Consider the following 23,932-nt stretch of genomic DNA (forward strand, 5'->3'; position numbering starts at 1 on the left):
ACGCCATGTTGCTTGAAGATCGTTTAGTTGAGTGTCATCGGCGATTTGTGCTGTTGAAAAATCCAAGATGACATTAATTTTGCACAAATTGCACAACATGGCTCATTGGCGAATTGAAGTCGGCTAAAGCGTGCCAAAGGATGTCTCGTGCTAGTGATATTGTCCCGTCCAACCACCTCGTCCCCTTTCTTGCCCTCACCCGCTGAATCCACCACCAAACCCCCTTCGCCGTTGCCCTCACCACCACCCCACCCACCCTTCGGTTGCCTCGCTCTACCATTTTTTATGCCTATGAGGACTCTGAAATCCGACTCTATGACCTCCTGTTTCGCAGCTCCGACCATGGCTTGCCCCCGACACCAAGAAAATCGAGACTCGACGCTCAATCTGATGGGGTCAGGGTTTCATCTTCAAATCAATTTGGAGCGACAAGTGCCAAACAATTTGGTAGGTTGATCGAAGATTGTCCACTTTGGACTTTATTTTTTTATTAAAGTGTCGTTGAACTTACAAATTTTAAATAAAGTCATGTAGGAATAGTCGAAAAGTTTCATTAGAGGCACTCAAGTGAACGTTTTAAGACGCTATGACACTTATATATTCACGAAATTCATAACATTTGTGATGTCCCTTTTTTTTTCGTTATTCTTATTATTTAAAACATGAATTTTCTATGTTGTTTAGTTTGGCTTTGGAAAAAAATGAGGTGAAATACAAGGTGATTAGCAACTAGTGGCCAAAAATAACGTGCTTGTCAACTTAGAAGTTTCATGGTTATTACGTGGAGCAAAGGTGGCCAAATTGAGAGATTACATCAATAGATGAATTACCAATCTTGAATGTGGATGACATTATAGCAACCATTCATATCCACATCGTACTATTCACCTATCATGAAAAGGATGAATTCTTTTTTCCTTCGTAACATCAATCTTAATTTTATTTTTTTCTTCGTATTCGCTCTCCTTTCTAGTTATCTGGCCACCTCGTCCCCTTTCTTGCCCTCACCCGCCGAATCCACCACCAAACCCCCTTCGCCGTTGCCCTCACCAGCACTCCACGCACCCTTTGGCTGCCTCGCTTCACCATTTTCTATGCCTCTGAGGACTCTGAAATCCGACTCTATGACCTCCCGTTTCGCAGCTCCGAACATGGCTTGCCCCCGACACCAAGAAAATCAAGACTTGACGCTCAATCTGATGGGGTCAGGGTTTCATCTTCAAATCAATTTGGAGCGAGAAGTGCCAAACAATTTTGCCACCTTGATAGAAGATTGTCCACTTTGGACTTTATTTTTCTATGAAAAAGTGTCGTTGAACTTACAAATTTTAAATATGGTTTTTTCCGTTATTCATAACATCTGTGATGTCCTTTTTTTTTCGTTATTCTTATTTTTTAAAACATGAATTTTCTATGTTGTTTAGTCTGGCTTTGGAAAAAATGAGGTGAAATACAAGGCGATTAGCGGCCAAAAATAACGGGCTTGTCAACTTAGAAGTTTTCATGGTTATTACGCGGAGCTAAGGTGGCCAAATTGAGAGATTACACCAATAGATGAATTATGAATCTTGAATGTGGACGACATTATAGCGATCATTCATATCCACACCGTACTATTCACCTATCATGAAAAGGATGAATTTTTTTTTTCCTTCGTAAAATCAATCTTAATTTTATTTTTTTCTTTGTATTCACTCTCCTTTTTAGTTATATATAAATAAATAAAAAAACAAGCGATCGTACGCAATTAATTAATATCATTATGTCTCGACGGATGGAAAAGAAATGTCATCTATGAAATTATTTTGCATGATAAGTTCTATATTTGCAGAAAGAATCAAGATTTAGGATTTTGCAACAGCAAGCATCATATGCGCTGGTTAAAGATGGGAACTTTCGAGTGATTCAACCTAACTTTCCTGTGATATTCGAAACCGACAGCCACGACTTCAGCTGGCGAGCATTTTCAACGCTATATTGACCCGGCACAAGTCGATACAAGCCCCCGGAAGGAGACTCGCCACGCTCCTCGAGAACCTCCTGCCGCTTCTTCCTTCTGCATCCCATCATCAGCACCGCCCTGAAAGAAGAGAGGAAAAAGGGTACCCCACCAAAATGGTTTTGGAGATCTGCGTCAAGGCTGCCGCTGGAGCGCCCGACGTTCTTGGGGACTGTAATTTTTCGCCTCTGCGTGATGTTTGGTCATGTGGGTGTCGGGGGATTTTGGTTGTGTCTTTGCTGATCGGGATTTTGTGATCTTCCGTGTTTTCTTTAGGCCCATTTTGCCAACGCGTGATGCTGACTTTGGAGGAGAAGAAAGTCCCGTACAAGAACAAGCTCGTCGATCTCGGTAACAAGCCCCAATGGTAAATCTTTTCTCTCGTTAAGCAATTTTCCGGGGAATGTCATGTTTTGCGTGTTTGACTTTTGGGATTGTTAAGGTTCTGGTCGTGATGATCTTTTCGTGATGGATGTTTTCACTGTAGGTTCTTGGAGATAAATCCAGGAGGGAAGGTGCCACTGATTAAGATCGATGATCAGTGGATCGCCGACTCTGATGTGATTGTTGGCATTCTTGAGGAGAAATACCCTGAGCGATCGCTCACTCCTCCCCCTGAGTTTGCCTCTGTGTAACTCTCTCTCTCTCTCTCTCTCTGTGCCTGTATGTTTATGTGTGGGTGTGTGTCTGTAGTCCTGTCATATTTTCACCATTCTGGTTTATTTTCCGTCTGTTCCTTGTTTGGAATTTCTTGTTATCAGTTTTCTTCATCAGTTCCATGGAAGTTTTCCTCTTGCTTTAAGAGACATTGACGGGGTACTCATGCTGTGCGGTTTCTAGGGGTCTGAGCGTTCTCTTTTACTTCATTTTAAGGCTAGGTATATGTATAGGCAGTAAAATGTGTATTGCCCAAATGTCTTGCAAAACCTGTTTTCTTTTCTTATATTAAGATAGATCAGATTCTGTTTTCTTGAGTTTTGAATTTCAACCGGCTTTATGCCTCCTAAAATTGCAGGGGCTCCAAAATTTTCATCTCCTTTGTGAAGTTTGTGAAGAGCAAGGACCCAAGTGACGGCACGGAGCAGGCATTGCTTGATGAACTGAAAGCGCTGGATGAACACCTCAAGGCTCAGGTTAAATACATATTCACAGTCAACTGCGCATAAAAGTAGCTCGAAAATTTTGCTGTTTCTTCGGTGGGTTTACTGATGTCGTATTATTGTGGGTACAGGGGCCATACATTGCTGGAGAAAAGATAACAGCGGTTGACTTGAGTTTGGCCCCGAAATTGTTCCATCTCGAGGTTGCTCTTGGCCACTTCAAGAAATGGACAATCCCAGAAAGCTATACTCATGTCCACGGCTACACCAAGGTAGAATACATCGTTCACGGCCTTGTATGTTTCTGCAAATTGTTAAGTTTTTGTAGAATAAGGTTCCATTGTGCTAGCTATTATATTTGTACCTTGGTAAGTAATGTTTTGAAGGTGTCTGTGAAAGGTTGATAAACGGACAGAGTAAATTAACAGCCATCATGAGTGCTGCATACTTGTGATTTCTTATTAGAATGCACTTCCTCTTTCATCCATTTACGACATTTATGATTTTATTGCTACTAGCGCCTTTGTGGGTATTGTTGTCAAATTTGCTCTGGAGCCCTCCTTTTCCAATCTGTTATCACACTTCTTTTGTGCTGAAACCTTTAGTGCATGTCAAAGTGTTGTGAATGGTGAGAAAGAGGACAAGAGGCTGTGTCCTATTGTAGAAATCTAGTTGCCAAGGCATTTGTCAGGTGTATTATTATTTGCCGACATAAACCTTGGGCTTCCGTTTGTTTTGGGGAAGTTGAACTTAAAACCAGGAACGCACATATGCAGATCCTTATACCATTCCAAATATCGAATAATTGTTTCTTTGCATAAGAAACACGTGGTCACTCTATGGCAATGCCTTGGTGGTTACTTGACCACCTCAGAAATATCATCTCCAATGGGTCACTCATCATCGCAGTTCTTGATGCAGGACGGGCATTGTATAATCATAATAAAGATTGAGTTATCTAGCTCTTTTAAGTGTGTTAGGCTAATCCTTGACAGCCTTTCTCAATGAATTTCCATTTGTGTTTTCCCAAATGATGTTGTTTGTTTCTTGATCGTTGTTGAGGCTAATCCTTTAGTTGTGTTAGGCTAATCCTTGACAGCCTTTCTCCAGGTCTTGTCAGTTGCTTCTCTAGCTTATTTATGCGGCTACTTGGAGTAGAAAATAGACAGGTTCATGTGGACACTCTAAAAAACAATTGGTGTTTCTTTTGTTTTTGCAGCTGCTGTTTGCTCGGGAGTCCTTCGTAAAGACCAAGCCAGCGAAGGAGCATGTGGTCGCCGGATGGGAGCCGAAGGTCAATGCGGCATGAATCGCTGCTTCTGCGTTATGAGCGTTAGTTGAACTCTTGTTATGGAAGTGTGGTTGAGGCTTGAGAGCTCTCTGCATATTAGTTAAGCCAATAAATGTACCGACTCATCTCACCCTTGTTGGGCTTATGGTATTTATAATTTTAATGGTGTGGCCCGAGTGTGGTTTGAATGGAGGTTGCAAATCTCGGCTTAAGCCCTTCTCGTGGTTTCCATGAATGATTCTTCCTTGGAGTAGCAAATCCCACAGAAAATAATGCGGCTGCTCAGTGAATTCTCTAACTGAGTCGCCTTTACCGCGGTCGGTTCGGACGATTAGTAAGACGATTCGAGCTAAAAGAAACAGTTTATATAGCTACACGAAGTTGAGATTTGTTTCGGTAGTCGCTAATCATGTCGATGCCGCTGGGAAATCAAAAGGAGTGGAAGGTGTGGGATCTTGGCATGAACTAGGAAGTGAACGACATTGCATGTTGGCAATTGAGGGAAAACACTCGGACAGAAGGAAGATCACTGATCCCTTACCAACTTTGGGCCCATCGAATTAGATGTCCGATAACGATTTCTTTTCCATTGCAGCACTCGACAACAAAGACATGCAAGTAGCAAATTCGATTTTCCGGCCCAACTTCTCAAAACAGCATCTCGGTTTGGGCTCAACTAGAGAGATATACATCCTTCTGGGTTGGTGCATATGTTAAAATAGGATGGCATCCTTTGCTGCTTACGTAAAATTAAACTGAGGAAATTCGATTTAGTCGTGGGTAAGTTCGAAAGGTAGTGTTAAATCCGCGTAGGTAAAAAGTTTGTGTATTTGTCTGGTACATTTGGAAAAATCGGTTAAAATTTGTCACGATCGCAAACGTTTCTGTTTTTTTTTTTTTTCCCTTTGTTTTTCCTGTATTTGCCTTAGTTTCTCTATGCCAAATGATCGACTTAGATCCCAACACTGAATCCCAGTAGGTCCCTATCAAGAGTTGTTAATCGTGTTCCGGAAAACACGCGCATTTCCATTTGAAGCACATCGCTTTTCGTTTTATGTTTACACGGACGTCCTTTTCGATTTTCAAGACGCGTCCTAGGAACGGGTACTTGCTAATACGATCCATACAGAGAAAGGTTAGAAAAAGAAGCAGCATAAGATCATGGCTCCCCCTCCCTCCTCCTAAAGTTTCTGAGTTGAATCAGACTGAATTTCTCACGCATGATCTGGGCAATGCCGTAAAGCCTACAGGGGGGACCAAGGGGGCTGCTACAGAGACCGTCGGCATCGCCCACGGTGGCCTAAAAAAGGGAGGAGTTGATGGAAAACGACGCTTCGTTTTGCCAACCCCACTTTGTTCGCTTCATTTACTAAGGCATTCCTCCGCTCACGCCTAACTATAGCGTCCCCCCCATGCGAGCGCGATCCGGCCGCCCCACAAGACGACGGACCTCCCCACCTCCGTTTTGGCGACGACGTCGACGACAAATGACACATGAAGATTCCCTAGGTGTCGTGTCGTATCGTGTCGTTTCGTTGGAAAAGCGAGGCAAGCCTTGCCTCCTTGCATAATGCAACGGCCACGTGCGACCTCGCTTTCTTCTTTCCACCCTGCACGCGCAAAATCGCAGGGGCCAATGGCACGTTGCCACGTCACCGCATTGAGATCGCTCAATGGTGAAGTGTCATTCGGTGAGTTTGGTATCCCGGATTTATCCGAGTAAAGTAAGGTCTGTTTATTTGAAAGATAATCATTTCCGAATTTTTTTTTTCACTTTTGGATGTTTGAATAACGAAAAGCTAATCGATCAATGGAAAATGTTTTTTTTGGATTGAAAACAACAGGCTTGGATCGGGGAAAATGACTTCCCTTTCTGACAAGAAGAAAAGCACTTTACTTAACCACCAAACAAAAGGAAACTAACCATTTTCCTCGAAAATAATTTTCATAGAAAATATTTTCCTTTATCATGAAATTTCATTAAAATGAAGGCACCCTAAAACTATACTAATAATCAAAAGGAATTTATATAATGAGTTTTTTAAGCAATATGTACGTTTGTATGTATTAAAGTGATCTCGGCCAAAGAAAGATCTATTGAAAATTATATGATCTATAAATATGATTCGAGTGGACACACACAGACGATACATTTATTATGAGATCTTGTAGCTTTTATAACTGTTGGCATTGGTGCCACAAAATCTCATGTGGTATCAAAGCAGGAGGTCTTGAGTTCAAATATTTACATGCCCTATTTAGTTCCCCAATTAAATATGTCCATACTTGACACTAGTCAAAAAAATCAAATTAAGCGTGAGGGAGAGTCATAGAATATTTAAATATTCAACCATACCTTCATTTAACAGCTTAAACTTTAAAAAGAGTTGACGGTGATCTCACAAAATATCACGTTTATATTCCTAATAATTCATCTGAATAAAAAATCTTACAAACAGTGCAAATACGAGGTGAAGGATTGAACTTAATTACGAGCCATGACTTAGATATCATGTTAAAGTCATGTTAGGGAAATTCCTCAATTGGCTATATATAGAGGGCAAGCACTCATAAGCACATGAACATACCACTTTCATAAAAATTGCTGGGAGCACGACAGAAGCCCGATACCCTCGCCCGGGGAGATTGCCAAGAGGAAGCTCAAGTCCAAGCTCATCAATATATCCGGTTGGACTCACATTCACTTAAAAACTTAAGTTAATGAGTTATGGGCTTCTCCGATATGTGATTTCTCTAATACAACTTACACATGTAATTTAAAAATCTCCCCCACACGTGTGAGCTCGGTCCCCTTAAGGTATCCTTATGCACCATCATGTTTCATCCCTGGTCCTTGGTCTCTTTCTTCAGAACAAACTATAAAGGCTGCCATTGGGTGGTCCTTGGTCTCTTTCTTGACCGAACTATGAAGGCTACTATCGGGACCTCATTGCTAGATCACAATGCTCACTGCCCAAAAACCGCGTTGTTATACATTGGGAGTGCGCTACCAATCAACCATTGGCTCTGATACTATTTGTTGAGAGCACGGCAAAAACCCGATACCTTTGTTCGGGGAGATCGCCAAGAGGGAGTCCAAGGCCAAGCCCATCAACATATCTAGCTTAATCCATATTTACTCAAAACTTTAAGCCAATGAGTTGTAGGCCAATATGGATATATTAACTGCTCTATACCACATCAATTCTCCGATGTGAAAATTCACTAACACAAATCACACTTATGTCTCAACAATAATAAGGTTCTAGCCGAGCTTTTCAAATTCCGGTCTGTGGGCTTGGGTCGTGCGCATTTGTTTGACAGCCATACATGAAAATAAGTAAAAATATGCTCATTCCATATATGTTTATATGTTCCGTCAAAAAGCCAATAACGCGATCATCAAATCTTTTATGAAAGTATCAATAACAGACATGGAATTTCATAATTGACTACTCTGTATGATCCCATTAACAGCTACATATATTCACATAACTGATACTTTCATTCACATAAATCTATTTACACACTAAGCTTTGCAGTACGAGTTCCATCATTGGAGCAGATGCATCATATTAGCTAAGGGACAATTGCAGCTTCCGTGCTCTTCCGTACATGAAGTGATCTATGGTGATCATCGTCACATTGTATGGACCACCAGAGAGAGAGAGCGCGCCTTTGGGGTGTGTGTGTGGTTTTGGCATATTGAGACAACTATGGACATATACACCAAGGTGAAATAGCTTTCGGAGTAGCTACTGTACCAAGAGAGAATATGTTAAACGTTTGGGTTTGAATGGTCGTTGCCGTCGCCATCGTCGTCATCGTGGTGTGAATCTTGGGAGGCGGAACCAGAGGAGGAGATGATCTTCTGAATCATCTGATTCGTCTCTTCCTCTGACATTCGGTCGTCTTTGCTTCGGAACTGTGCATATTCCTCGAAGAACTCCTTGTTCTCTTTCTCCAGTTCATCCCACACTGCATTCATTAGCATTTCATGTGACACTTGAATCCATCGCATTTCATACAGGCAAGCTTTGTGATAGAAAGTTTCAATCTACAAATCATCGATTATATCCTTACAAGAAAAGTTTTTTTTTTTTGGTAAGGAAAGGTCTTACAAGAAAAGTTAGTACTTTGAAAATTGAAAGTTTCATTTCTACTTGCTTTCGGGGCTAGCAAAATCAAGTGTTTAGCAAGCTTCCTTCCGCTCAACATGTCTAACTATCGACGCAAAACTCAAGAACTTGGTGTTTGTATATATTGTGCAAGAATGTTTTAGAGTCGAGCAAGAACTTATTCATGCGAGAGAGACCATGATGACAGCGCTATTAGCTATGGAAGTTAGTGAAGATCATTTCCGCAGAAACCCTAGGAGCTGAAGATATCAGACATTTCAATGAACAAGGTCGACATACAAAAAAAATATGTGTTCGAAGTATATGAGCGGTAGGTTTCATGACAAGGATTCTGTTTTAATAAATATTTTCCATAGGGTTTACTTTTGTTTGATTTTTTCAACCTAGTATGGTTCCAAATTGCTGGCGTTCTCGCTGATGATGAAGTAAGATTCAATTACCTGCCCGCACGTAAATACTTGTGCCAAAATATATGTATCTAGAGAGGGAGCAGAAGAGAAAACCAGGATGGTTTCCGATATAATACAAGAAGAAGAAGAAATATGAAGCTGACCGGTGGAGGTTATGACAGGTTTGATATCTGCATGCTTGGAGAGGGCTTCCATGCATTCTTCCTTACTCATCCGAAAGATCAAACACTTCTCTATCAGGTGATGCACCTATCATTCGCACATGCAACTCGCCGTCACAAAGTAAACCGAGAACATAAAGACAGAAAAGAAAGACGAAGGGATCGGCGATCTCATGCACGAAGATCCATCAAAACCAGAAAGAAAAAGAAGAAGGATTGAAAGGACACAAAAAGATCAAGAAAGAGAGAGCCGATGAGCAACAGCATGTTCTACAGAGACACAACACGCATCAAAAGCACATGCAGGTTAAGCAAGGACATTAAAGATCGAAGAGAAAAAAGAGCTAATCAGCAGATCCTCCTGTCTTCTCCTTTTCCAAGACTCAACCTGTGGACTCACCATGTGAATATACGAAGCAGACGACGAATCCCCCATGGAAGTGAGATTAGCTGATATTTCAACTCACTAAACTCGTGGGTTGAGATCAATGAGAAAGTGGAAACTAATGATCAAAACGAGCGTTGACGACCCAAGTTTTGAGACTTGGCGGTGCAATCCGATACGGATCTGGCTTTACATATAAAGAGGGGGAGATGCCAATGGGTCCCAAAAAAGAATAAATGTTGAAAAATAAAAATTAAAAAAAAGGAAAAATAGTTTATAACAAAAATAAAGAGAAAAATGGTGGGGTCAGGAGTCCCACGTGGGAGATAAATGATAATTGGTGGAGAGGGGATTAGAGGAGATTTTGCAAATGACCAATCGCTTTGTCTTTATTGGGCTCTTTTTTTTTTTTTTTTTTGGTCGGCTTGATTTCCGCCTATTAGCTACAGAACGCCCCCTCCACGTGATGTGTGGGCCCCCCTTCCCCCTTCTTCGTTCGAGAAATCCCCGCCACACGACAAAAAAAAACCCTGAGGTAGCCATAGCATCCGTCCTCCATTTTGTTAACAACCAATTCCTCTTCCTCCTCCCTCCTTCTCTCGCAAATTGTTGCACCACTTGTATGTCGACCGCTCCCACATCTTAGGTACATCATTCCACTTGCATGGTCAGATATTTTCTTTACATTTTTCCCGAGATATAAACTACGAATCTCGAGCGGGACAACTGAGTTTCGGATTGGACAACCGAGCGATCCACTTCGATGACGCCGTGGTCACAGTTTCGTGTTCGAATTTTCATGTTCTCTTTCCGCCTGCTTATAAGTCTTATTTCGTTTATATCAATGTGGCGAGATTAGAAATTCTTTCGTTACATGTATGTGTCGATTCCCGCGTCTAAAACCTTCTTCATACTACTTTATGGTGAGGGGGGATACTTTAGATATAGAATAAGATGCAACACGTTCTAACAACTCAAGCTTTTAAGGTAAATAGCTTAAGCTTTTCGAAACAAATATTGCACGGTCGATCTTGGTAATTTCAGTGTTTCTATCGGCGATTCCATGATCACTCAGTCAAAACCTTTAATCTACATAATCATGCGGAAGACAACTAGTGGATTACTGAGACAACTGAACATTTTGATTTCTCAATTATCTCTTTTGAAGGTGTTTTGTTTCAAATCGAACAGATGATTGTTGACATATATTGAAGCTTCAATTGACAGTGAACTCCAACTTCTGCGTTTGTGCACTCTCCTATTCTTGTATCATTTCTCACATAACGAATAGAATTGTGTTTGGACACACCTAGCTAGATCTTGTTTTCAATATAGTTCTTCGAGAAAAATAGATTTCAGATTAATTGTTATTATTAGCATGCTGGACTATATACTACCATTTCTTTTATATTCGGAATACTCTACTTTTCATCTAGTTGCTAATAGGACAGGCACACATTTCATGTAATCTACATCAACTTTAATCAGTTGTCTTTTTGAATATTTGTGTGGATAGCAGACGACAATTTCAGAAAATCACATCAATCAAACATGCATGGAATATGGTCAAATAGCCCAAAGTAGGAATTAAAATTATGTAAAATGTAGTCCATTGTATCCGTTCATATACCCATCTCCTCTTCCCATCGCGAGATCGTTGTCACATCTTTTATCTCATTTGGGTGTTCATCGCGCAGATCCAATCCCCACATATTCAAGCACGACTCCTCTCTCTCTCTCTCTCTCTCTCTCTCTCTCTCTCTCTCTCTCTCTCTCTCTCTCTCTCTCTCCAACCCCTGTACCACTCAGCCCACTGTCGTCAACTGAGCTACGCAGGCACCGCCACCGGCTCGTCTTCGTATCCATTGTTGTTGTCCTCCTATTATCCGCTAGCCATCTCCGCCGAATCTATCTATCTCACGCATTGCCCACCTCACAAGTATAATCATTGTCCTCCCTAGCATCAGCCCGCCGTTGAGACATTGATGACCTTTAAGTGGCCCTTGAGGCCTCGAGGCCATTGAGGTTACGGCTAGCCTTGATAGAATATTTAAATAATAAATCATACTTTCATTTAACATTTTAAATTTTTAGAACAGTTGGCAGTAATCTCATAAAATCTCACATGGTATTAGAGTAGGAGGTTCTGAATTCAAATCTTTCCAGGCCCCTATTTCCACAGTCGGCGATAATCCCAAAAAATCTCTCATGGTATCAAAGCAATGAGACCCCGAGTTCAAATCATTCTAAGCCACATTTGTCTCCCCAATTAAATAAATTCACGCTTAGTACTATGCAAAAAGACCATACTAAGTGTGAGGGGTAGTGATTGAATATTTAAATATTAAACCATGCTTCATCTAACAGTTTAAGCTTTTAAAACTGTGACAACCCGGTCCGATGAGGGCGGGGAGTGGTCGCCGGGGTCCGAGGACATGGACAAGGAGCAGCTCCTGGCAGGCTTCTAGGATGACGAAGGGGGCACGTCTCTCCTGTCCCACATCGCTTGAGGGGGGGAGTCATGGGCAACTTATAAAGGCTTGGGAAGCCTTAACTTGCAAGAGGCCTTTTTCTGGGAGTAGTATAGGCTACCCTCGGATGACCAAAACCGTGAGGACTTAGTATCCAAAGCGGACAATATCTTGCGAGTGAAATCCAGGTCGTTACAGGTGGTATCAGAGCCGACTCCCGACCGCGTGTGGGGCCACAGCGAGGACGTTATGCTCGAAGGGGGGGAGAGTGTGACAACCCAGTCTGATGAGGGCGGGGAGTGGTTGCCAAGGTCTGAGGACCTGGATAAGGAGCGGCTTTTGACAAGCTTCTAGGATGGCGAAGGGGGGAACGTTTCTCCTGTCCCACATCGCTTGAGGGGGGAAGTCCTGGGCAACTTATAAAGGCTTGGGAAGCCTTAACTTGCAAGAGGCCTTTTCTGGGGGTAATATGGGCTGCCCTCAGAGGAACAAAATCGTGAAGACTTAGTATCTAAAGCGGACAATATCTTGCGAGTGACACCCAGGTCGTTACAGAAATCGTTGATGATGATCCCACAAAATCTCACAAGCCTCCGGATCTAGAGGCTCAACCCATCCACTCTAGATTTGAAGGCATCAAGATCTGGATTTGTCGCCAAGGATGAGCAGCTCATTGACACCGATGAGGGAGGGGCTTGACACGCTTTGCCAAACTTCTCATAAGAGATGAACTTGATGCCCTTGAGCTCGCCCTATGACGGAGAGAGACATGAGAGGGTGTCATGAGAGCTGAGAGATGACAAAGAGGCGACTAGAAAATGGAGAGTGAGATATGCACGCCATTGTTGGTAGTGGCATGGTGGCGATGCTTGCGATGGTCATCGTCGATCTGGTGGTTGAGGGCAGCAAGGGACGTTGCTGTCTATGGGGCTGTACTAAGAGAAGGAAAGAGGGGTAGGAATAAGGCCCTGTTTGGTTCAGTATTTGAATGCTGCTTTGGGACTCTAAAGTCCCTTGAGCAAATGCAAAATTATTTGGCAAGCTTTGAGGAGATGTAATTGCATCGCCAAAGCTCTCCAAGAGCCTTTGGTTGAATGGAGGGATGGAGGAGCCTTGGGGAACTTGCATTTTCGGGATGCAACGTCACTGTTCATTGAGTGACTACTGTTCATCTTCTTCAACCTTTGGTTCCAGCGGTCAGCGACCGCTGCCTGAGGGGTAGCGTGACCCCAGCGACCTCCGCCTGGGGGTCGCGCGACCCCCTTGACCGCCGCCTGGAGTCACAGGACCTCAGGCGACGCCCTGGGTTGCGCGACCCAGGCAATGCTTGGCCTAAGTCTCGCGACCCAGGGCGTCGCTCGAGGTCCAGCAACCCCAGGCGACGCTTGAGGTCGCGCGACCTCAGGCCGCCTTGCTTGAGGTCAGGCGGCGATGGCCGGTGACCAGATTTGGCCGTCGGCGGTTGGCCGGCAACCATATCTGGCCGGCGGTGGTGATCGATGGGTGAGCTCCACTGAGATTTTTTTTTTGTAAATATCAGCAAAAGTCTTTTACAAAATATAATTTTTACCCCAACTGTATATAAATCAAAGTTGCTTTCAAATGTGATTTTAAAATATACATTAACAAAAACTACTTACATTTTGAAAAACCCCTTTAACTCAAAGGCTTTTGCATTTTGTTAAAGGCATTCCCCCAAAGCCGAACCAAACGGCCCTAATATGAATTAAAATAATTGGAGTGGAAAGGATTAAAATAAGTTGGACACATGGTACAATCACGTGATGGGGACAGAAAATGAATAAATAAATGGAGACAATTGATATTCATTGGTCCTATATGAGGTTTAGAATATTGTAAAGGAGTAAGTCACATAGGCATGCAATAATATGAATTCTCAATAGTCATATATATGCAATCACATCATTTATATATCCATATATTTCTCTATTTCCAATGTTGTTAATCCTCCTGTTGTGATATTTCTCTATTTCAATTAGGTTTTAAAGTTTGGCCAAATTAGAAAACAAAATTGGTTTTTGAGTGGCCTTCTCTTCACTCATGTCTCTGCTAAATTGGCATTCGCAAGCGTACAAGAATTGCCCATGCGCTAGGGGTGTCAAGCGGTCATTGGTCAATTGTTCCAAAAATTGAAACCGACCTTTGCCCTAGACTAGATCAAACCCTCCTCTCTCATTCTCAATTCTTGTTCATTTCTGAAATCATAAGCGTCTTCTTCCGCTGAAAGCTTTTGCATGCAGTCAGCTCAATCAATGTCTTGTCTTGCTTTGCTCTCTCTCGTGGGGGTCCCCGCCGACAGTAGCGAGGTCCAGCATCATTGGCTCCGCCACCTTTTCCTTGATAATGCCACTAATCACATGCCTTTTTAATGACCACATATACTTGTGCAAAGGAGAAGGATGAAGGAAACTACAGGAATATTATTCTATTATTGACGTGACATTTTCCTTCGATCATGCACTGAATTGGCGTGTTATAGAAATAGAGATTACCCACCTGTAATTTTAGTTGAGTTAGTATACGAATAGTATCATAACTTGTAACCCATTAATTAGAGATGTGATTGATGGAAATTTCTTCATATATGATAGAAAGTATAACCCATATGAGATTGCTTGTGCTCATGCTCCATTTCTTGCCCCCATTTAACACATCTTGAATGCGCTCCGCAAACAGATTTCACCCTATACAAACGAAAAATGCTATTACACTACAACGCCCATCCTTTGTATCTACATGTGTAGGCGTTACAAACGCATACCTCCACCGCTACCGGCGCATGCAATGACCATCATTTCTACCTTCTCGAGTCATCTCCATAACGGTTCCCCTTTCCTCTCAACCTAGTCTCGTATTGACATCTGACTAGAGGTTGATGACTATAGACTTCAATTTAATCAGAAAATTGTCAACCTTATGTCAAGACCTCACAAACTTGATCCATAGTCCATTAGGGTTTGGCTCGCATCAACCTGAAGTTTAAGCCAATTAGAAGTAGAATGGCCTTGACCAAAATTTGTCAAAATTCGTTGATGATCATCGGTACCGTACGAGAGAGAGAGAGAGAGAGAGAGAGAGAGAGAGAGAGAGAGAGAGAGAGAGAGAGAGAGAGAGAGAGAGAGAGAGAGAGAGAGAGAGAGAGAGAGAGAGAGAGAGAGAGAGAGAGAGAGAGAGAGAGAGAGAGAGAGAGAGAGAGAGAGAGAGAGAGAGAGAGAGAGAGAGAGAGAGAGAGAGAGAGAGTGGTTCGCTAGTAGCCAGAGATGGCTTTGTTGGAGGTGGAGGTGGAGTGTGACGATGGCGACAATGGAGGGCACGGTGGCTGCATTGTATATGGGCAAATGCAGCTACACGCATTGGAAGGTGGAGAGAGAGGAAGGAGAGAATGAGTTAGGGTTTCCAAGTTGAGTGCTAGATTAACACGCGAAACACATCCAACAGTATATAGATAATTGGTGTTTGAAGATGAGGGTACACCGTCCCCTTTCATTTGATGTTTGTAAGAATTGAGAGTTTCTTTTTAGGGCTAATACCACAAAAAATCATAAATCAGTACATCTGTAACAAATTTATCAAAAACTAATTTTTTTACCACAAAAAATCTTAAATTGGTACACCTGTAACAATTTTATCACAAACTAAGTTTTTGACCACTGAAAACCCCAAACCGGTATACTTGTGACAAATTTACCGTTCGTTAAATTGGATTAATACCACGAAAAACTGATAAATTTGCGACAAACTGAGGGATAAAACCCTAAATTGGTACACCTGTCAACTCTTGCGTATCATCCAACTAAGCAATTTGACAGTAAAATTTAATGAAAACTAACTGAAGGTAAATTTTCTTGGGTGTACCAGTTTAGGGTTTTGGGTGATCAAAAAATTAGTTTTGGGTAAATTTGTCATAAGTATACCAGTTTGGGATTTTTTTGTAGTATTAACCCTTCTTTTTATGCACAATCCTAATTAACATTTTTTGTTTTTTTACCTCATGATTAAAACCGTCCAGTTTAAATGAGTTTGGAGATTATCGTTCTGAGAAGAGCCTCTTAAATAAACAATGATATCATCGGTAAACTTCAGTTACATCACAAAGCATAGTTTATCACAGTTGTAAAGTACTTATAGAAGAAAATAACAGTCGCAAAGTTGTTAGATGAACAGAGATTAATTAAAAGAGCGATTGAATATACGAGAAATAATCCAAAGGACCACTGGCTTTACTTTATGTCTTAAAATCTCCAAAAAAACGATCCATCTGCAAGGAAACCGAACTTCTTTTGCTAAAAGGTGGAGAAGAGCATGATGAGCTACCGTCCCTGTTCGAGAATCTCGACACCTTCTGTCGTTTTTCCTTCTTGTGAATTCGTCAACTAGCTTAGCCAGGAAAAATCCATGTATCGACCATTCACTGTTCTTTTCTATTCTTTCATGCAGGTGTTGTGACCCAATAATAGACTGCAGGAATAGAAGTTATTTGTTTCCTTCGAGATATTTTCTCACGACGAGTCAAGTCCCAACTCTCAAACTCTGGCTATCATGTTGTTCACCCTCATCAACCCGCGACAGAGCACCACAGATGGTAGAGGATAGAAGAAAGACGACGAACAGCTAATCAACGATTAGCTGATCTCTCCATTATTTGCTCGACGATCTAAGGTAAATTAACTTTTAAGTTAATGATTTAGTTCGATTCGGTTCAACGAGTTAACCCATCTTTTTTGCTGACCTCTAAATGCATGGTATAACCATGGCATGGTATAATCTGTGTGGATTACATCGAACAACAACCTAAATCGAACAGCGATGTCTGCTCTCAACTATCCATGAGAACTACTTCCAAAATAGACATTATAGGCATAAATTTATCACTCCAAAAGGAGTTTGTGAGTAGTCACAGTACCGGAAAAAGGAAAAAGAAACATGAATGGCCTATATAAGTGGCATTCAATGTGAGTTCTATCTTTCTTTCTTTTTTTTGGACAGTACGGTTAATTTGACCTTATCAAAATCAAATGAGCTCATGTAACCTCCTCTTTTGAGAATCCAGGGACGACTGTAATTAATTTGTCGACTACTTAGAGGAGAACTCGCACAATAACCCATTATCATAGCCCGCCACTTAACTCTGAGTTATCCAGAGTAGGAGTCCAATCCACAATCCTTGGTTTTTAACCCAAAACATGAGAACGCCCTCACCAATGGGTCAATCCTAGTGTCAGTAGTTTGTGTAACCTCTAAATACATCGATATAGCTGCAAAACATTCCCACTCCAGTTGATTCGCTAAACTTCATTTGGAACGAGAAGCCTCACGACAAATTCGAGGTTTCACAAACCATAACACGAGTTGATGCTGCTGCTTTCAGCCAGTTCTGCCACGTCAACACCAAGCTGATATGATTCGAGATCGAGGTCGGTGACGTGTCGCGTCCTGATTGGCATGATAGCTGCGGGAGTGAGGGGCATATGGTGTGCTCAAAAGAAGTCAAAACTTCCCGATTTGGTTTTGAAAAAAATCGTGTTCACTCAACTATGAATTACACAACGTGGACAGGATCGAGTGTTTGTGTGTGCACTTGGTATCTGACATGATAGCCACGTACATACTGAGAGAAAAATATGAACCCTTTTTGTAGACATCGACCAAACGAAGACGTACGTACGAACGGTTATGGGTCTCATATGAAAACCCTAGCTGGTACCACGTTAACAAAACAAACGACAATGAGAGGCTACTTTCTTTTTCTTTTCTTATGGTGTCTTTTTCACTCCTCTGAGCACTGAGGATCGAAGAATCAAGGAGGAGGAGGAGGTGGAAGAGGAAGAAGAGGAAAGGTTGAGAGAGAGAGAGAGAGAGAGGAAATGCTGAGTTAAAGACTATGGATTAGGTGGGATCAACTACTCAAGATGGAGAAGAAGGGATGATGATGGTAATGTCATCTAATTTTAATTGGGATATATATGTATATATAGTTAGTTCGAGTTATCACTAATTTTTTAATGGAAATTTTGTCTAGTCGAATAAGAAAATTTTATAAAAAGACACTCGAAACATGTCGATTGGTGTCAATTTCAAATTAATCATACAATTGTGAGTAGCAAATGTAGAGCATTAAGTAAAGAGGGGAGAAAAGAAAAAGTTCGTGAAATCTTAGCTTTAGAGGAATGAGAGATTAAAGTGACTTAACTTTAATTTTTAGATGATACAGAATACAATGACCAACTCTTGAATTGAGCAACTAGCAAATCGCCCTTGATTAGTGTTGTTAGATGAATCGATTTTTCCAAAAGCTTACTGTTAGGAAATGAAGCAATAACATATTTGATTATGACCATATACATGCAAAGTATATAATGGTACAAACGGCTAAGAGAAAAATGAGAGATCATGCTAGCATTTGAACCATTAGCTTGTGCTCTAATACCCCTTTAACCATTCTAAAGAACTTAAACTATTAGGAAATGGGCCAACAACAAAGTATACCATATCGTTTTAACAAGTGTCATGCCAGACTTGAGCTTCAATTTCACGAAAAATGAGGAATATGAGGTGCTCAACATAACTTCTTAGGAGTAATCAAGTCTTCAAGAGTAATAAATCCCTCTCGAATCTCTTAACCAATATGTGGATGACCTACTTTTCACATAAATGGTTCAAAGAGGTGAACTTATATCCCAATGTGCAAAATCTTCCCTATAAAAAATGATAATGACGAAAGAAAAGAAAACCAAATGCAATTTTTTTCTTTTTCTGCCGATACTCATCAAGATCATATGAACGAAAAATATTTGTAAGTAGAACACTTCCCCAAACTCAATGAACTAATCTTAGCTTTGAGTTTTCGAAACCCACGTGAGAAACTTTGTCATATAATTTCCCATCACAGTTTTCTCCAAAGATTTCCTCACGAGCCACGGTGCAAATGCGCTCACATCGCATTATTGACTTCACAAATAAGAAAGGAAAAATCATCTCGATCTCTGCTTGCTGATGGACTCTTCAGACGTGAATTATTGTACAGATATTGCAATGAAGGCCTCCGTACAGACTGATGATCAAACAAAAAACAACAAAGAGTGGAAGAAGCTAGAGATCTTATCTGATTCGCAATCCCATCTGGCTTTCCTGATATCACACATTCTTATCATAGAAGATAAAATCCGTGGCAAAAGGAGGGGTGTGAAGAAACATATGATCCCAATTTCATAGGTGAGAATCTGCTTATCCAGTTTCCTGTAGCCGAAGCCCTGATGAATCACCTCACCTCCACATGACCACACAGCGATCTCTTCTGTCTACCTCTACTTTTTATTTTTTTACTTGTTTTCTTTTTGGCTTTCCTTTTTTCAACTTTTGACCATATGCTGTATGTTGACACCTATTTTAATTTGCCCAAAATTAATTACACAAAATTTAAGAATTAATTTTCTTTAATTCCTGAAACAAAAAATATTTCTATTTAAATGCATTACATATAGAAATTAGGCATGTTTATATTAATAGGGTCTATTAGAGTAAAATTTTTAAAAAAAAAATTTTAAAAAAAAATTCGAGTCGAGCCGGGTCGGGGCTGGGCCGACTTGGCCCTTTTCTTTTTCCTTTCCCCCCCCCGGGCCGGGGCCCGGGCCCTTTTCCTTTTCTTTTTTTTCCCTCCGCGGGCCCAGGCCCTTTTCTTTTTTTTGCTTTTTTTTCCTTTTTCTTCCCCCTCCGCGCGGCTGGGCCCAGCCTAGCCCAGCTTCCCTTCTCCTTCCTTCTTCCCCCCCGCGACCGTCGCTGTCCATTCCCCTGTTCGCCCCTGTTCTGGCCGCATGGTGACGCACGGCAGCGCAGCCCCACACCGTTGCTATCCGGCCAGAACAGGGCCGAAGGGGCACGCCGACGGGACTGGCATTAATTGCCAGTCCCGTCCTCCCCGTTTTCCCGGCCTCCCTTATCTCCTCCTCCCTCTCTTCTCCCTGTTTCTCTCTGTCATCCCAGAACCTCCCCCCAGCCTAAATGGCCACAAAAGTCTTCGAGCGACGTAGGCCGGTGCAGGCCGTCGTCACGCGGATGTAACGGAGCAGAGGGGCTCCATCGTTCGCCTATAAAAACGAGATAGAGAGACTAAGAGGGGGTCGGCCATTTGAAGCAAAAAACAGAGATAGAGAGAAAACAGAGAAAGGAAAAGAATAGAGAGACAATCAGAGAGAAAAGAGAGAGAAAGAGAAGAAACCCGAGCTTTTGCAGGTCCCCGTAGCCGCACCGTCGCCCGCAAAGCCGCCGGAAAGCCATCCCGAAGCAGCCTTGATCAGTGAGTCGTCCCCCGACCTGAATTGCTCTGTTCTCCCCTGTTTTTGCTCCCGGTTTGACCGGGACCCGCGCCGGCCATTTCGCGCGAGTCCCGGCCCATACCGCCGTCCCCCGCCGTCCGTGCGTCATCGCCAAAGGTAAGAACGGGTGTCCCGAGGACGGCGAGGCCTCGAAACAAGTCGGGATCCCCTTTTGTTTGCTGCGCTCACCATCTGCTCGACAAAAGGCCTCAAAGAGGCCGGTTTTTTAATTTGGTTGCCGGCCGGCGAGCAGCGGTCGGACGGCGACCCAGGTGGCCGGCGAGGCTCGGTGGTGTTCCCCACAAGCCAATTTGAGGCCGGTGTCGATCTAGGTCTGCCGGTGAGAGGCCGATTTTTGGCTTCTCCGACGTCCGCGCCTGTGGGATCGGCCTGACCCGGTTCAGCTGACCCGACCCGAGTCGGTCCGACCGACCCAGTTCACTGACCCGACCTGGGTCAACGCCTCGGGTCGGATCCGACCGACCCGGTTTTTATTTTATTTTATAAAAAAAAATTTAAAAATTTAAAAAAAAATTAAAATTTTTTTTCTTTTTCTTCCGTATTTATTTTTTTTTCCTTTTCTTTTTCGTATTTATTTATTTATTATTATTTTTTAAAAAAAAAAATTTCAAATTTTTTTTATGTGATATATTTGTTGTTTTATTTTATTATGGTATTATTATGCAAGTTTTTGTCTTGTTTAAATTAGACAAGCCTAGGATTGCGCGGTAGTATTTACATGTTATTTTATTGTCGTTGTATTATTATGCATGTTTTTGATACAATTGCATGAGTTGTTGTGTTTTGAATGTCATCCGACTTAGTTAAGGTTAGAATCTTAGGCTGCATGAATTGTTGTGTTTTTTACTGCTAATCATTTTGATTATGCACTCGCTTGATCACCTCACATGTTAGGAGAAAGGTCCTAAAATCAATCTAAATTGCCTGACAAATGTTTTCAAAAAATGAACAGGATAAAAAGGTACCGAAAGGGCATTAGTTATCCAACTAGTGTAACCAAGTCCCCGAACTCAATTAATCTCTAGTTCGTAGGAATAGGGTGATTCTTCCATTACCTTATTTGGGTTTCTAATCGACCCACCCCAAATCGATTAGTGGCGACTCCTTAGTATAAATCACTTGCATGTTAAATACTTAAACCCTAAGTCGCAACATGGTATGGGCTTGGGAGGGCCCGAGTTAAGTCCTGAACCTAGACTTAGCACGTACCAGGCGAACCCTCCCTTTTTGCATGTATTCAAAAAAGAGCGGGGAGGTCGGTCGCGACACTGTATATCTCTCACATGCTTAAGTGGGTGTAGCTGCAATAATTTCGTAACCATATCCAAAGGACATTAGTTTAATATACTTGTTCTGCTTACTCGTTCGTCTCCTTTTCTTTTTTTGCACCATGCAAAATGGCAGATCCTGGAGCTGCCTACTGATGGCAAATAATAATAATAATAATAAAGACTACTCACTAATGGCAACAGAAATATCAGAAAATGGGAAATTATTTTCTTTTTTCTTTTATTATAATTCACAAACACAGCCGTAGATCGATGCCTGTGTGGACGAGGAGAACTAATACAGCAACTCACTGCCATAGTCCCCCACTTGAATCTGAGTTCTCCGGGGCAATAGGGAAACTTACAACCATCGGTTTCTGAACCAAACGCATGAGAATGCCCCCTGCCACCAGGTCAATCCCATAGTGGGTAATGAGAAATCATTTTCTTTCTTTCGAAAGAAAGAATTGTGGAAATATCAAAAGTTTTCAAGTTCATGCAATGAAAATGGTGACCCTCTTCGTTTTTGTTTGTTTTCCATTCCATTATTGCTAAACTTGAACCACACTTTTCGCAGCATCCCAAAGCCTTCTTTTCATATGCACTCAACTTACAAGACTAGTCTCTGTATTTTTCGGCTTACTGACAATGAAAACCGAAAATCTCAAGCCTTCAAGCACTGCGATTGTAACACCTCGGGTCTACATTATGTAATATTATCCGCTTTGGGCCTACTGACCCTCACGGCTTTAAAACTTGTTACACAAAATAGGCCACCCAGGCCTTATAAGCAATCCCAGGACTCCCCCCTAGGCGATGTGGGACAAGAGAGATGCCCCTCCTTGTCATCCTAGATGCATGTTGGGAGCCGCTCCTTGTCCAAGCCCTTTTTGGCCCCGGCGACCACTCCCCGCCCTCGTCGGACCGGGTCGTTACATTCTCCCCTCCGGTCTACACTGTGTAATATTGTCCGCTTTGAGCCCACTGACTCTCACGGCTTTAAAACGCGTTACACAGAATAGGCCACCTAGGCCTTATAAGCAATCCCAGGACTCCCCCTAGGCGATGTGGGACAAGAGACATGCCCCCCATTGCCATCCTAGAAGCCTGCTGGGAGCCACTCCTTGTCCAGGCCCTTTTTGGCCCCGGCGACCACTCCCCGCCCTCGTCGGACCGGGTCGTTACATTCTCCCCTCCTTCGAGCACAGCGTCCTCGTTGTGGCCCCACACGCGGTCGGAAGTCAGCTTTGATATCACATGTAACACCCCGGGTCTACACTGTGTAATATTGTCTGCTTTGGGCCCACTGACCCTCACGGCTTTAAAACGCGTTACACAGAATAGGCCACCCAGACCTTATAAGCAATCCCAGGACTCCCCCCCTAGGCGATGTGGGACAAGAGACATGCCTCCCCTTGCCATCCTAGAAGCTTGCCGGGAGCCGCTCCTTGTCTAGGCCCTTTTTGGCCCCGACGACCACTCCCCGCCCTCGTCGGACCGGATCGTTACAACGATAGTTTAGTCTTCAGTCTGAGAGTTGTTGATCCATTCTTCAGTGTAAAACAGAGGGAAAACTGCAAAAGGGAGATAAAAGAGCTGTAAATGACTCCAGGACGAGGAGGTTATTGGAATTACTGGAAAAAGAGCCAAAAATAGGAATCTGGCCAAGAGTCTGTCGACTATGTTACAGTGCGGAACAAAATTTTCGAAAAATAGCAGTCCATGGTTTTCCTTTGGTTACGTTCGTTCTGTAATTACGTGATGCGACAAAAGTCTATAGGAGGGATGCGTATTGCATAGTCAAACATACCACGCTGCTAAATGATGGACAAAGGACGAGCAAAACCGTGCCTAAAGTAAAAACCGTCCTTCCTTCATGGTCACTGGCGACCGATGACTGTCGTCGCGTAGGTGTCTCCTGTCGCTGAGGTTTTAGGGACGGGTTGGTTGCTGTCCGTAAGGACGTCACGGGCGGCAGCTGTCCCATGCTTAATAGCCCTTTCAGGATTTTGCCCCTGCTCATTTGTTTCCATTGGGACGGCTCGGGCCGTTCCTAAAGCAGAATATTAGAGACGGTGTGAGAGCCGTCCGCCAAAATGTCAACTAGGGATGTAATCCAGTCAGGCCAAGTCGATACGATGTCAAGCTTGAGCTTGAGCTCGACACGACTTGCGTGCTTGGTGCTCGAAACTCGACCTGAGCTTGACTGAGTACCAGAATTTAGGCTCGAGTCTATTTGGAGTAGCAATTCCAAATACTCGAGCTCAACCATCTTCCCTGCATTTGTATATACGTGGGTACAAAGTGTAATTTTATGGAGTTCTTTGTCATTTCGTACTTCTAGAACATTTTCA

General features: G+C 42.5%; 2 protein-coding genes across 2 annotated transcripts; one reads left to right on the plus strand and one right to left on the minus strand.

Moving 5' to 3' along the window:
* Window positions 1-1,813: 1,813 nt before the first annotated feature.
* On the plus strand, window positions 1,814-4,582 carry LOC115673152 (glutathione S-transferase DHAR2). Its single transcript, XM_030595237.2, has 6 exons — window positions 1,814-2,173; window positions 2,276-2,366; window positions 2,487-2,630; window positions 3,015-3,132; window positions 3,231-3,371; window positions 4,319-4,582. Exons 1-6 carry the CDS (start codon window positions 2,116-2,118, stop codon window positions 4,406-4,408), a joined length of 642 nt encoding a protein of 213 aa, XP_030451097.1. The 5' UTR covers window positions 1,814-2,115; the 3' UTR covers window positions 4,409-4,582.
* A 3,141-nt stretch (window positions 4,583-7,723) lies between these two features.
* On the minus strand, window positions 7,724-9,663 carry LOC115673030 (uncharacterized). Its single transcript, XM_030595049.2, has 3 exons — window positions 9,501-9,663; window positions 9,083-9,188; window positions 7,724-8,368 (listed from the first exon to the last, which is right to left on the minus strand). The coding sequence occupies exons 1-3, from the start codon at window positions 9,534-9,536 to the stop codon at window positions 8,169-8,171; spliced, it is 342 nt and encodes a 113-aa protein (XP_030450909.1). The 5' UTR covers window positions 9,537-9,663; the 3' UTR covers window positions 7,724-8,168.
* Window positions 9,664-23,932: the final 14,269 nt, after the last annotated feature.

The sequence above is a fragment of the Syzygium oleosum genome, unplaced genomic scaffold, assembly GCF_021117445.2.
Source record: "Syzygium oleosum isolate NSW1041296 unplaced genomic scaffold, Sole_v2.1 Sole_v2.02, whole genome shotgun sequence".
NCBI classification, from domain to species: Eukaryota; Viridiplantae; Streptophyta; class Magnoliopsida; order Myrtales; family Myrtaceae; genus Syzygium; species Syzygium oleosum.